Raw genomic sequence first — 14,838 nt, forward strand, 5'->3', positions numbered from 1 at the left:
TCACACAAGTATTTCTAGAAGAAAATCCAATTCTGAAATTGGATGTCTTTCCCAAACCTTAGAGAATTTTTGATGGGATCAAATAACATTAAATATCTTATTAAGGTCAAGAAATTGTGATGAATACAATGCCTTTCAGGTGTTGTGGTATTCAACATTTGTGATTTTGCAGGAAAAGGCTTATGAGGACTTTCTTCCTTCTTATGGCTCAGTGGCCTGAAGCATCACTGCTATCACTGGGAGTTTTTTTGGGTCAATATAAACCCTGAAAACTTCATCAGCATATCACATGTCTGTCCAGGCACACACATAGCTTGAAGTGAAGACATTAGTGTTTCTGTTGTTTGTATTTGCTTTTTTTTTGGCTGCCAGGGTTATTGCTGGCTCTCAGTGCCTGCTGGTCTGCTGGTTCCGTAATTCCCAACAGCCTTTTTTTTTTTTTTTTTCCTTTTTTCTTTTTGTTTTTGATAGAGTGAGAAGGAGATAGAGAGGAGATGGAAAGGAGAAAGAGGGAGAAGGGGGAGGGAAAGAGGAAGGGGAGGGAGAGAGAGGAGAAACACCCACAATATTGCTTTGCAGCTCATGAAATGCCCCCCCCCCCCATAAGTGGGGACCAAGGAAGGGCTTGAAATTATGTCCTTGAGCATGGAGCCGTGCATTCTGCTGTGTGAACCACCATGCAGCCCTGAGGCAAAGACTTTTGACAAGTCCTATTAGGGATGAGGCAGACATTTTTTTCTTGTGACTTGATGTTTCTATAAGAATGATAATTCTCGGGGGTCAGGCGGTGGCGCAGTGGGTTAAGCGCATGTGGCGCAAAGCGGCGTAAGGATCCTGGTTCGAGCCCCCGGCTCCCCACCTGCAGGGGAGTCACTTCACAGGCGGTGAAGCAGGTCTGCAGGTGTCTATCTTTCTCTCCCCTTCTCTGTCTTCTCCTCCTCTCTCCATTTCTCTCTGTCCTATCCAACAACGAATTGCGTCAACAAGGGCAATAATAATAACCACAACGAAGCTACAACAAGGGCAACAAAAGGGGGAAAAAATGGCCTCCAGGAGCGGTGGATTCATGGTGCAGGCACCGAGCCCAGCAATAACCCTGGAGGAGGAAAAAAAAAAGAATGATAATTCTCCAGTTTATTGCATATACATAAACACAGTCCCTGTGCCAATCCATTCCTAAATCTGTGACCCAGGAAATAACTACATCTCTAACATTATGCAAAAATAAAAATAATTTCTTTCTTTAAAATTTTTATTTATTTCTCTGTTTGTTGCCCTTGTTGTTTTTTATTGTTGTTGTAATTGATGTTGTCGTTGTTGGATAGGACAGAGAGAAATGGAGAGAGAAGGGGAAGACAGAGATGGGGGGAGAAAGACAGACACCTGCAGACCTGCTTTACCACCTGTGAAGGGACGCCCCTGCAGGTGGGGAGCCAGGGGCTTGAACCCGGATCCTCACATCAGTCCTTGTGCTTCATGCCATGTGCGCTTAACCCGCTGCACTACTGCCTGACTCCCAAAAATATTTCTGTTGGGGGGATAAGGTTAATAGATATGTATAGTTGAGATAGTTGAACAAGATTGAAAATGTACTTAATGTCACTGAGTTATACACTTAAAAATTGAGAAGCAATTACAGAAATCAAAACTCCCACCTGCTATATACCAAAAAAAAATTTTTTGCTCCACAGTCCCAGCGGAGTAAGCAACAGGGAGTTTTCCAATAGAGGGGATGGGACACAGAACTATGGTGACAGGAACTGTATGGAATTATACCCCTTTTACTATACAATCATGTAAATCAATACCAAATAATTAATAAAAAATTAAAAAATAGTTAAATCATATATTTACATTACATAGTTACCACAGTAAGAGACAGTAAAAAGAAAGGAAAGTCATGTGCAAAGTAGCTGCTACAGTGTGAAATCAAGCTCACCTTAGAGCTAACGTGTAGCATCCTGGCTGACGCTGACTTTCTCTGAGAATGTAGGCACCTTCCACACCTCCCAGGAGCTCATCTGCCTGCTCCCGTGAGATGATTCCATGAAACCTGGTGAGAGAGAAGACCACTACTGTTCTCAACTGACCACATGCAAAGTATAGGCCATATACAAAGTACAGAACACATATAAAATAAGGACCACAAACTGCTGATAAAAAAAAATGGGGGAGCCAAGTCACAGTGCGCCAGGCTAAGCGCACATTGTACTAAGTGAAAGGACTCAGGCAAGGATCCTGGATCCAACCCCCAGTTCCCTAACTGCATGGGGGGGAGGAGGGTGTCTTGCTTCTCAAGCCATAAAGCAGGTATGCAGGTATGCAGGTGTCTTTCTCTTCCTCTCTCTATCTTTCCCTCCCCACTCAATTTCTCTCTGCCCTATCCTATTTTTTTTAAAAAAAGGCTTCCAGAAGCAGTGGATTCATAGTTCAGGCATGGAACCCCAGCGATCATCCTGGAGGCAATAAAAAAAAAAAGGTAAGGTCACCCAGAGCCCATAGTACTTCAACTAGAATGAATTAAGGAATGGTTGGTGTGTATCTTAAGATGTGTTATCTTAACACCAACCTATTCATCCAATAGTCACAAAATATCCAAGTAGGAAAAACCAACAAACAAAAATGAAGAGTTCCCAGTCTACTTGACTTCCTGCTATTGTCTTTGCTCTCCAGCTTAAAATTAAATGCGAAACAACAACAACAACAAAGAAAAAAACCCATAGTTATAGCTCCTATACTTTTTAAACCACAGGGAAACAAAATAGCAACTGCCAATATAGCTCTGTGCTCAAACACAGAGACCTGTATTATCCTGATTGCAAATGAGCATCTATTGGCTATCAACCTGCTTACTTCAGGTGCTGGGTATTGTTAATTTTAGAAACTCAATCTGTGTAAGGAATTGCCAGTTAGAATCAACATTTTGCTCTTTAAAAACTGAAACCAAGAGCTTACGCATATGCTTTAAAAACGCACTTTTTTTCCCTTTGAGGTAACCTTTTGTTTATGTTATTTTCCCTCCTGCAATTTAGAAAGCAAGACAGATACATGTAGGAAAATGCAGCATAACCAGGAAGGTTGCAAGCTTGGACAATGATAGCTCTCCTTTGGAGGGGAAACCTGAAGGTAAGAACATGGACAGTGACTCCAGGAGAGAGAGAGCAGCAGGGAGCTGGGGCAGGCAATCAACTCTCCTTTCCCTGTTGCCTTTGAGCAAAGAGAACTAGCTGCTCACCCTTCATTATTGGAAAGTTGATGAAATCTGTCTATCAGTGGAAGGAGTGAGCCAGCTTGGGGGAGGGGAGCACTAAAGCCAGTAATGAGAGACCCCAGGCTCTTGGGTCAGAGGAAAAAAAGACTTCTTTCTGGAATTACCTAATCTTAGAAAACCAGAGAATATTTTAGAAAAATACAAGTTTAGAACAAAGACTCTTTCCAATTCCTAGAAGGTGGAGTGGGCAGGAAATTCAGCTATATAAGTTAATGTCTCTTTAGAACAAAGACTCTCTCTAATTCCTAGAAGTTGGAGAGGGCAGAAAATTCAACTATATAAGTTAATGTCTCCTTTAGGACAAAGACTTTCTCTAATTCCTAAAAGGTGGAGTGGACAGGAAATTCAGCTATATAAATTAATGTCTCCTTGCAAACATTGTTAGAGTACAAATGTTACAGGACAGAATTTTGGAGTAAACAATGTCTGTTGGTGGTGCACCAGTAGAGGGGACATGCTACTGTGCTAAGGACTGGGTCCAAGCCCTAAGACCCCACCAGCAAGGGGCAAGCTTCACAAGTGGTGAAACAGTGCTGCAGGACTTCCTCCCTATCACTTTCTTCTCTCTTAATTTTTCTGTTTCTATTAAAATAGAGAAAAAAAAAAGGCAGGGGTTGCCCATTGTGTTAGCACTGTGCCCCAGCAATAACTCTGGTGATGATGATGATAATAACAATATCACAATATCCATCCCTGATTCCTTTTAATTTCCTTCTATTCTTAATAAGTAGGCTTTGCAAGTGGAAACTTTTGTCCTAGAGGAGTCAGGCAAGAAGAAGCTGATTTTTGGTTCCACAACCAACTCTCAAAGTTTAAGGCAGTGCCAGCTTGGGAGTCTTCAGACTTCCAAGATTTTGTTTTTATGTGTAGAGATTCTGGACCAGAGCTTTTCTGGAGTGAGGATGGACCTTGGCTATAGGAGCAATTCTTCTGCCCCAAAGGAGATCAGCACTCCCAGATCTCAAAGTTGGTAGATATGGACACAGCCCAAGTTCAGTGGGTCTAAAAGGACCCCCACGCCACACATATGAGATTAAAATTGATAGGTATGTTCATGGGGATCCCAGAGCCTCAACAGAAAACATTTGAGGCTTTGATTGTGAATGTGGCCCCTGAGCCTTACGGATCTCCCAGAGAAGATTCCTATGGGCTAGAAAGAGCTGGACAGAGATGTTTTGTAGTGACCAGATACTGAACCAACAGGAGTACGAGTGACCAAGTGTGTGTTTTAATGTATGTGATGTATGTTTGTGTATGGTGTGAAAGACACAGGGGAAGAGGCCAATGGACAGCCTTTCACACAGAAATCAAAAAGGACAAAAACTGTTATTCCAGGAAATTTGAGATTGGGATGTTTAGTGCACACCCAAACTCTGGTCCACTCACTACAGTGCAAGGAATGACTACAGTAGGACATGAACACAAAGAAAAGGGAACAGGAAGCTGACACCTCTGTCCTAGTCACTCTGACAGGAGGAGAAATATCTTGCAGTCAACCTGCAGACATAGAACACTAACACTTGGGCTGGGGTAGATAGCATAATGGTTATGCAAAGAGACTCTCATGCCTGAAGTCCCAGGTTCAATCCCCCACATAAACCAGAGCTGAGCAGTGCTCTGGTAAACAAACAAACAAAAATCACTAACAGTAGGGTAAATTCAACTGGTCAAAAAAAAAGAAAAACCCGGGAGTCGGGCGGAATCGCAGCTGGTTAAGCACACGTGGCACAAAGCGCAAGGACTGGCATAAGGATCCCGCTTCGTTGCTCAACAATTTGTTTGGCTTCATATGTTAACTCTCTTTTCAGTCACCAGGTTCCAGATGTCATCAGGATGCCAGCCAGGCTTCCCTGGACTGAAGACCCCACCAATGTGTCCTGGAGCTCCACTTCCCCAGAGACCCATCCTACTAGGGAAAGAAAGAGGCAGACTGGGAGTATGGACCGACTAGTCAGCGCCCATGTTCAGCGGGGAAGCAATTACAGAAGCCAGACCTTCTACCTTCTGCAACCCACAATGACCCTGGGTCCATGCTCCCAGAGGGATAGAGAATGGGAAAGCTATCAGGGGAGGGGGTGGGATATGGAGATTGGGTGGTGGGAATTGTGTGGAGTTGTACCCCTCCTACCCTATGGTTTTGTTAATTAATCCTTTCTTAAATAAAAAAGAAAAAAAAAAGGATCCCGGTTCGAGCCCTTAGCTCCCCACCTGCAGGGGAGTGGCTTCACAAGTGATAAAGCAGGTCAGCAGGTGTCTCTCTTTCTCGCCCCCTCTGTCTTCCCCTCCTCTTTCCATTTCTCTCTGTCCTATCCAACAACGACATCAATAACAACAACTACAACAATAAAACAACAAGGGCAACAAAAGGGATTAAATAAATCAATAAAAAAGAGGAAGAAAAATCCCATTTTATAAACCCAAAGACTCGGTATGTGGTCTTCCTTTTTGTGGACTTAAAAATATGGGTGTGAGCTAAGTGACGGCTCACTTGGATGAATGTATGCATTAGCACGTGCAAGAACCCAGGTTTAAGGCCACGGTCCCCACCTGCAGGGAGGAAGCTTCACAGTGCTGTACTCTCTATCATTCACTCTGCTTTTAGTTTCTCTGTCTAGCAAGTAGAAGAAAAGAAAATAAAAAAGAATAGACCCCATCACATGTGGGTTTTGAAAAATAAAAATATGGTTGGCGTACTGCACTAGAGTAAAAGACTCTGGTGTGGGAGAGAGGTCGTGGAACATGATGGCAGAGGAGGACCTGATGGGGGTTGTACTGTTATGTGGAAATCTTACACATGTACAAACCATTGTACTTTACTGTTAACCACAAACCATTAATATCCTCCAATAAGGAAATCAAGAAATCAGAAAAAAAAGAAAAATATACATGATGTACATATTTTATAATTCCAACTTTTTAAAGAAGCATACACAAATACCAGAAGGAAAGATCTATAAGGAGAGTTCACCTGCTTTGCCATGCATGAGACCCAAGTTCCATGGCATTGGAGGAAGCATCAGTGCTTATGCAGTGGTATCTTACTCTCTGTGTATCAGCATCTCTCTCTCTCTCTCTCTCTCTCTCTCCATATATATATATGAGCGGGTTAAGCGCACATGGCATAAAGCACAAGGACTGCTGTAAGGATCCCGATTTAAGTCCCTGGCTCCTCACCTGCAGGAGTTACTTCACAAGTGGTGAAGTAGGTCTGCAGGGGTCTATCTTTCTCCCTTCCTCTTTATCTTCCCCTCCTCTCTCCATTTCTCTCTGTTCTATCCAACAATAATCACTACAACAATAAAACAACAAGGCCAGCAAGAGGAAATAAATAAATAAATAAATATTTAAAAAATTAGAAAGGAATGAGCAAAGAATTGCTAATTTATATATACATATATTTTCATATATTACTTTATATATGCGTACTATATATATATATATATATATTCCTCTGCATTCACATTCACACACACATACACATGCATATGCACACATATGTGGAACCCTCAAAATGAAGAAGAGAGTGAAAAGGAAAAACTATTGATTTTCTCTGTGGTAGAGCTACATGAGTTTCCCTTCTTACATTCTACATCTTTACAGACTCTACTTTTCTACCAAAAAAGCAGATATGAATTTGCTAATATCTTAGGAAAAAAACAATAACTATTCACAGTAATAAAATTTAAAAGATAAAAGTTACAGAAAAATTAAGCTATAAATAGTAAAACATTATATCTCTCTTTTTTTTAATTTTTTTAAATATTTATTTTATTTATTTATTCCCTTTTGTTGCCCTTGTTGTTTTATTGTTGTAGTTATTATTGTTGTTGTCGTTGTTGGATAGGACAGAGAGAAATGGAGAGAGGAGGGGAAGACAAAGAGGAGGAGAGAAAGACAGACACCTGCAGACCTGCTTCACCGCCTGTGAAGCGACTCCCCTGCAGGCGACTCCCTGCAGGCGGGGAGCCGGGGTTCGAACGGGGATCCTTATGCCGGTCCTTGTGCTTTGCGCCACCTGCGCTTAACCCGCTGCACTACAGCCCGACTCCCTATATCTCTCTTTCTAAAGACATCTATAGCCAATGGTTTCTTGTGATTTCTTCCAAGAAATATATGCATGTATTCCCTTTTAAAGAAAAGTAAACAAAGAATTTGAAGTTTTGAAGCAAAAATTCCTTCAATACAAGATGTTCCCTTCCTACAGCTAAGACAGTATGTCCTGAATGAGGGTTAGAGTTAAGAACTCGAATGTTATTCAGCAACACTTTTATGGTAAAAAAAAAAAAATGAAGGGCAGAGTTCCTTTTGGAATTCTTCTATAAAAATGTTCCATTTGAGAAGTATTTGGGAGATTTTTATTTTATCTCTTTCTCTTTTGATTAAAGGTGTACTTTGTAAGCAAAATCCAAATCAGTAAGTTGGAGAAGAAAAATAAGACTACAGTTAGGCTAGACATTAGGGATGTGGGGACAAATGAGAGAGGGAACCGACCATCCAGGCAGGTATTACAGAGGCATTAGCTAAATTCCCAAGGCTGGGAAAAAAAGGTTCAGAAATGCAGCTAAGGTAATTAGGAAGTGGTTGCTGGGCTAGGACAAATAACAGGGTCATTAATCACAAAGATGAAGCTCTGATGGATGGGTCAAGGAATAGAGGTAGTCTGGGATTTAGAATAGGGAGATGAATTTAGTGAGGCTGCTTCCAAATGCTTTCAGGTTGGATGGGGGTATTTACGTATTTGTCCATCTTCCTATTTTTTTTTTTTTTTTTTGCCTTGCTCCTTGTAAGCTGCTCTACATACTACCACCTTGAAGACTGAATTTGTTTTTGCAGTCAAGAAAGTCATGAGAAAATAAAGCAAAAAAAAAAAAAAAAGGTTGAAATTAAGAGGAAAATTCTGGTATTAAAGCTTTTTTGGGCCACTATAGCCACATCATAGGGAAATCATTATTTTGGTTTTATAACACTAGCAGGAGATGGAATGACATCCCTGAGAATTATGCTTGCTGGGGTACAGGAGAGACAGAATTCAGCCACACTTTACAATCTTTGAAGCTCCAAATGTTTATACAGTATCGAGGTAAAAAGTGAAATAAAATACTGACAGATTTTCAATGAGAGATAATGCAGTCTTATGTTTCAACTGTTTGCCAGAGACTCCTGTGGCTGCTTTTGTGGAGAGAACTCTAGCAGGAGACACTCTCTCCCACATTAAAAGAAGCCAAGTACCTCAGTATTATAAAGAAAATCTAATACAAAGGGATCTGATTACATTTATACTTATTATTAAACCCTTGCACAATGGACACTTGATGAAAACTAGATATTAGGACATTTTAATATTTAGTATTTAAATGATAGGCAAATGACGACTTGTTACATTATTAAAACAAAGAATAACACAATACATACTCTCTTCCATAATATTTTGGTCTGTTTTCCACCTATATTAAAAAGAAGAAAAATATTAATAATGCATTTGAACTCACATCAGATAGAGAAAAATGCTATTCAAATACACAGAGCGAGTGCCTTAGTAATAATTTAAATACAGTTTTTATTCCAAAGCAGAGTCATGAAACTACAGAATTAAGCAACACATTCCACTCTCTTGGGTAGAAATGGTCTAGAATAATATTTTTCTAATCATTAGGTTATCCCTCAGCTAAAGCCAATATGCCAACATAATAATCTACAAATGAAGCAAACTGATCAATGTTTATATAATCTATACATATATAATAAAACTTCATCCTAATGTAAAAATGAAAATTTTAACAGATATAAAATAGAATCATTTGCTTTAATTTTATCTAACTATTTCATTATAATAAAAATGAGAAATGCACCTAGATTTAAAAAATCATTTAGTCTTTTGCCTGATAAAAGCAATATCCTGGAATTCTTTTTTTTGTTTGTTTCAACAAATGACTTCAGATTTTCTTGCCATAAGAATTACAACATACTGAACAAGATTTATGACTTGACCAACAATCTCTTGCATTCCAGAAGAAATTTTTCAATCATGGCTTTGGCCTGCGGGTTTTCATATGGAATTTTATTACATATTTATGATAATCTACTTTCATAAGAAATTTGTTTTCTCATGTTCATGGTCTTAGAGCTGGTGAGACATTAACATTAATTCTCATGTTTAGTTTTTGTTCTTCTATTTTAAATTTAAGGACACTGAAAATATAGTAGAGGCACATTAAGTTCAGGAATTTTGATGGTGGTTATGACAATAAATTTAATTAAAACCCAGTGATGAGTCTGGCAACTATTTAAACTTTCCCTATATTTGGGAGCTACTCTCTTCCTTGATCCAGCTTCCTAGTCCTCTTTTCAACAATCACACCATTTCCCCAGACAATAACCTGGGTCCACCTGCATATGAGATGTCAGGTGCAGGCCAAAACTAGTAAAGTCATGGGCCGCCTTAAGAATATACCTAAAATAGACTTACTAGCTTTTCCCAAAATGGAAACCCCCCAAACCTTCATCTGCAATATTCTTGCCTTTAGGTTCATGATTAGTCAATAATTTGTCCTGCTTTGTATCTTAACTCTTTTTCAGCCACCAGGTTTCAGATGATGCCAACTTGACTTCCCTGGGCCGATGACACCATCAATATGTCCTGGAGCCCCACCTCCCCAGATCCCTGCCTTACTAGAGGAAGAGAGAGACAGGCTGGGAGTATGGATTGACCTGCCAATGCCCATGTTCAGTGGAGAATTAATTACAGAAGCCAGACCTTCCACCTTCTGCACCCCACAATGATCCTGGGTCCATACTCCCACAGGGATAAAGAATAGGGAAGTTATCAAGGGAGGGGATTGGATATGGAGCTCTAGGGGTGAGCACTGTGTGAAAATGTACCCCTCTTATCCTATAGTCTTGTTAATATTTCCATTTTACAAATAAAAATTTAAAAATGTATATAGTTTACCTCTTTATTTGAATGAGGGGGTAAGGAGAGAAAGAGAGCAGAGAACATTTCATCTGTGGCTTATGGTGCTAGGGATTAAACCTTGGACCTCAGAATCCCAGGCATGAATGTCTTTTACACAACCATTATGCTATATCCCTACTCCTACATTTACTTCTATCTACAAATGAATGGGTAGCTTTCTCTGGAGGGTTCACAGGTAAGCACAAAGGTGAGCTTTCAATTTAAGTTTCCTGGCCAAATGTTACTCTTTAAAACATGTGGCAGTTCTGAGAGGGAAGTAGTGACTGTGGACTAGGAGAAAAGTTGCAGAAATCGAAGCCAGGGCCCCAACAACCATATTCACAAGTCCACCTGGATGAGCTTCACTGGCAGAAAACTAATCATCTTGACATTTCTAAATATGTGCTCACTCTTCTGTGCATTTTATACTTGAGAAGCACTGAACCAAGAATGGGCACTCATAATTCTTAATCTTCAAGGTTTGAAGCCTGCTCTGTGTCATTTATGAAGGAAGAGCTAAATAATACCATAAACAGAAGCATAAAGTATTGAAAAGCACCTTGTTATCTGATATGTACCATTAATTGACTTGCTGGCAAGATTTTTAATATGAGGTGAACATTTTATCATTTATATAATTCTTTTGCTTTTATATCATCATTTTGCTTCCTTCTCATTTTTATGACACTGTGGATATGGGTGACAACACTGACATATAGAAGGCATTTAGAATTAGAAAGGCCAAAAGAAGCAGACATGGACAAAATACCATCTTTCTTTGAGAATCAGTATTCTGATTTTTTTAAAAAAATGACTCCCTATAATGAAAGAAAAAAAAACAGTTCTATCTTTATAGCTAAGCCCTAGCTCTTGTTTTCAGAGATGACTGTAGCTTCCAATCCCATTCTCTTCCTCCATACTCCTATTATCCCAAAATTGAAGAGTGGTGAAACTAATTTCCCAGATGAACAGCATAGTAGACAGAAGCTACTAACTTCTGGTATGAAGGCAACTAGTTAATGAATGTAAGTGACTATTTAGAAGACATCAAGTTGCTTCCCATATATCAGTCATACAAACATATAGCATGCTTGTTATGTTCAGGGTTCTGTGCTTAGCTCTGTGTCATTGCTCTCAAGTCATGACCTCCCAGTGCAGAGAGGAAAGGTATATGGAGCACAGGAGTGGGGTGCACCTGCTGCATGAGGAAACACTTGAGGTATCTAACATTATCCTCTAAATAGGTTAAGTCAGTATGCATGATGTCATGATGAATACCAAATAAGGACAATTTGATAGAGTTGAAGGACATTTTGCATATGAAAACACAAGAACACTGAATTGTATTGAACAGACTACAGGGAACAGGGACCCAAGCATTATGTGAAAAAATATACTGTTACTCTTAGTTTATCTGAAATCCAAATGTTTCCAGTCATTCTGGTTTTTTTTTTTTTCCTTTTCTAAATCTGGCAACCCCACATAGGGGGGAGCAAGAAAGATGGAAGAGAGTGAAAACAGAGGAGATGGATAGCCATGTAATCACTGTGCTGGAGATCGAGGTTATGTTGATAATAATCTGACTCAATATCTCTTCCCTTTGTTGTGTTAGTAGCTCTTAAGAATGTCATAGACTTCCAGAGGCGGTGCTACAGAGCAGCAGCAGCTGTGTTTCTCTCCTTTCCTCACCCGGGTCAACTAGGTATACCTGGGACCACAACAAGACAGGACTAGAACGACTGCAGGAACCCACCAAATCACCGGTGAGTGCAAACACGTGTGGCTCGTGGATAGAGAGGGATCTAGGGAGAGATGAAGTGGCTGGTAACAGTCTGGCAGTTTACCAGCTGAGACACCACCTCCAGTCTGTTTCACCAACAAGGGGACGGCTGAAGGGAGGAGAGGACTCCTCTGAGACTCACTCAATGCAACTGTGAGTCTCCATTGCTACTGCCCTCAGAATCTGGAGGCCCTGTGCTGACACCAGGGGACAGAGAAGTAATGAGGAAACAGAAAACTACAGACCAATATCTCTGATAAACACAGATGCTAAGATATTGAACAAAATTCTAGCCAACCGGATACAGCAGTATATTAAAAAGATTGTTCATCATGACCAAGTGGGGTTTATCCCAGGCATGCAAGGTTGGTTTAATATACATAAATCAATCAACGTGATCCAGCACATCAATAAAAGCAAGACCAAAAACCACATGGTCATATCAATAGATGCAGAGAAAGCCTTTGACAAAATACAACAACGCTTTATGATCAAAACAATACAAAAAATGGGAATAGATGGAAAATTCCTCAAGATAGTTGACTCTATATATAGTAAACCTACAGCCAACATCATACTCAATGGCGAAAAACTGGAAGCATTTCCCCTCAGATCAGGTACTAGACAGGGCTGCCCACTATCACCATTACTATTCAACATAGTGTTGGAAATTCTTGCCATAGCAATCAGGCAGGATCAAGGAATTAAAGGCATAAGGATTGGAAGAGAAGAAGTCAAACTCTCTCTATTTGCAGATAACATGATAGTATACACAGAAAAACCTAAGGAATCCAGCAAGAAGCTTCTGGAAATCATCAGACAATACAGTGAGGTGTCAGGCTACAAAATATACAAACATACAAAAAATATAAAAACATACAAAAGTCAGTGGCATTCCTCTATGCAAACACTAACTTAGAAGACGTTGAAAATCAAAAATCAATTCCTTTTACTATAGCAACAAAAATAATGAAATATCTAGGAATAAACCTAAGCAAGGAAGTGAAAGACTTGTATACTGAAAATTATGAGTCACTACTCAAGGAAATTGAAAAAGACACAAAGAAGTGGAAAGATATTCCATGTTCATGGGTTGGGAGAATTAACATCATCAGAATGAATATACTACCCAGAGCCATATATAAATGTAATGCTATCCCCATCAAGATCCCAAACACATTTTTTTAGGAGAACAGAACAAATGCTACAAATGTTTATCTGGAACCAGAAAAGACCTAGAATTGCCAAAACAATCTTGAGAAGAAAGAACAGAACCAGAGACATCACACTCCCAGATCTCAAATTGTATTATAGGGCCACTGTCATCAAAACTGCTTGGTACTGGAACATGAATAGACACACTGACTAGTGGAACAGAATTGAGAGCCCAGAAGTAAGCCCCCACACCTATCGACATCTAATCTTTGACAAAGGGGCCCAGACTATTAAATGGGGAAAGCAGAGTCTCTTCAACAAATGGTGTTGGAAAAAATGGGTTGAAACATGCAGCAGAATGAAACTGAACCTCTATATTTCACCAAATACAAAAGTAAATTCCAGGTGGATCAAGGACTTGGATATTACACCAGAAACTATCAGATACTTAGAAGAAAACACTGGCAGAACTATTTTCCACATAAATTTTAAAGACATCTTCAATGAAGCAAATCTAATTACAAGAAGATGAAGGCAAGCATAAACTTATGGGACTACATCAAATTTAAAAGATTCTGCACACCAAAACAAACAAACAAACAACAACAACAAAAAAACTACCCAAACCAAGAGACCCCTCACAGAATGGGAGATCTTTACATGCCATCCATCAGACAAGAGGCTAATATCCAAAATATATAAAGAGCTTGCCGGACTCAACAAGGAGGCAAATAACCCCATCCAAAAATGGTAAGAGGACATGGACAGAATATTCACCACAGAAGAGATCCAAAAGGCTGAGAAACACATAAGTCTTTGTCAGAGAAATGCAAATAAAGACAATAATGAGATAGCCTGAATAGTATGCTTGGGGCCCTACTTTGATCTCCGGTGCCTCATGTACCAGACTGGTTCTCTGACTTTTCTTTTTCTCTTTCTGTTGTAAGTAGGGCTCTTTCTCTCATATGTAATGAACAAAATAAATATAAAAATGCAACAATGAATTTCCTATTCAGGTCATATGTATATCTTTATTGAGTGCGGTAGGGAACTGTTGATCAATAAAATATTTAAAGTAGTTCAGTTCTCAGACTCATTGAGAAGTATACTTGTTAAAATCAATCAGTTTGAGGGCTGCATTTGGTACTTGAGGTACTAACACTTGGTAAGTCATATGCATTTCCCACGTCTACGCTCGACTGGACCTGCCAATATACGCGGATATCTTCGCCCACCCTGTCCAACGCTTGACGTCGCGTCACCCAATCTGGTCCCCTACGCCTACACTGAACTTCTCTGTTCCAGACTCTTGGAAACAGAGCTGGCAGTCAGCTGAGGTAAAGAACAAACACCTCATCACAGACCCCTGCAAGTGTCAACCCGGCTTTGACCTAGCACGTTATGATTGGGCCCTCCTCAATCGCTATCGAACAGGCCATGGTCGGTGCGCCGCTATGTTCTATCGCTGGGGAGCCAGAGACGACCTGAACTGCCCCTGCGGCTACAGACAGACTATGACCCACATAGTCAACGACTGCCACCTCTTCAGATTCAAAGGAGGTCTCGAAACTTTACATCAGGCTCAACCTGATGCTGTTGACTGGCTACAGAAGAAGGGCAAACGCTAGAAGAAGAAGAAGTCATATGCATATTCACTGCTAGTTACCACATAAGAAAACT

At 40.0% G+C, this 14,838-nt stretch overlaps 1 protein-coding gene across 1 annotated transcript in view; it reads right to left on the reverse strand.

Moving 5' to 3' along the window:
- CHN2 (chimerin 2) overlaps positions 1-14,838 on the reverse strand; it is a 350,215-nt gene that overhangs the window by 107,149 nt on the left and 228,228 nt on the right. Inside the window, exons 4-5 of the mRNA XM_060196039.1 lie at positions 8,684-8,715; positions 1,940-2,053 (exon numbers count right to left, since the gene is read on the reverse strand). Coding sequence (XP_060052022.1) covers positions 1,940-2,053; positions 8,684-8,715 — 146 coding nt within the window. The remainder of the gene's footprint in view (positions 1-1,939; positions 2,054-8,683; positions 8,716-14,838) is intronic.

The sequence above is a fragment of the Erinaceus europaeus genome, chromosome 8, assembly GCF_950295315.1.
Source record: "Erinaceus europaeus chromosome 8, mEriEur2.1, whole genome shotgun sequence".
Lineage (NCBI taxonomy): Eukaryota > Metazoa > Chordata > Mammalia > Eulipotyphla > Erinaceidae > Erinaceus > Erinaceus europaeus.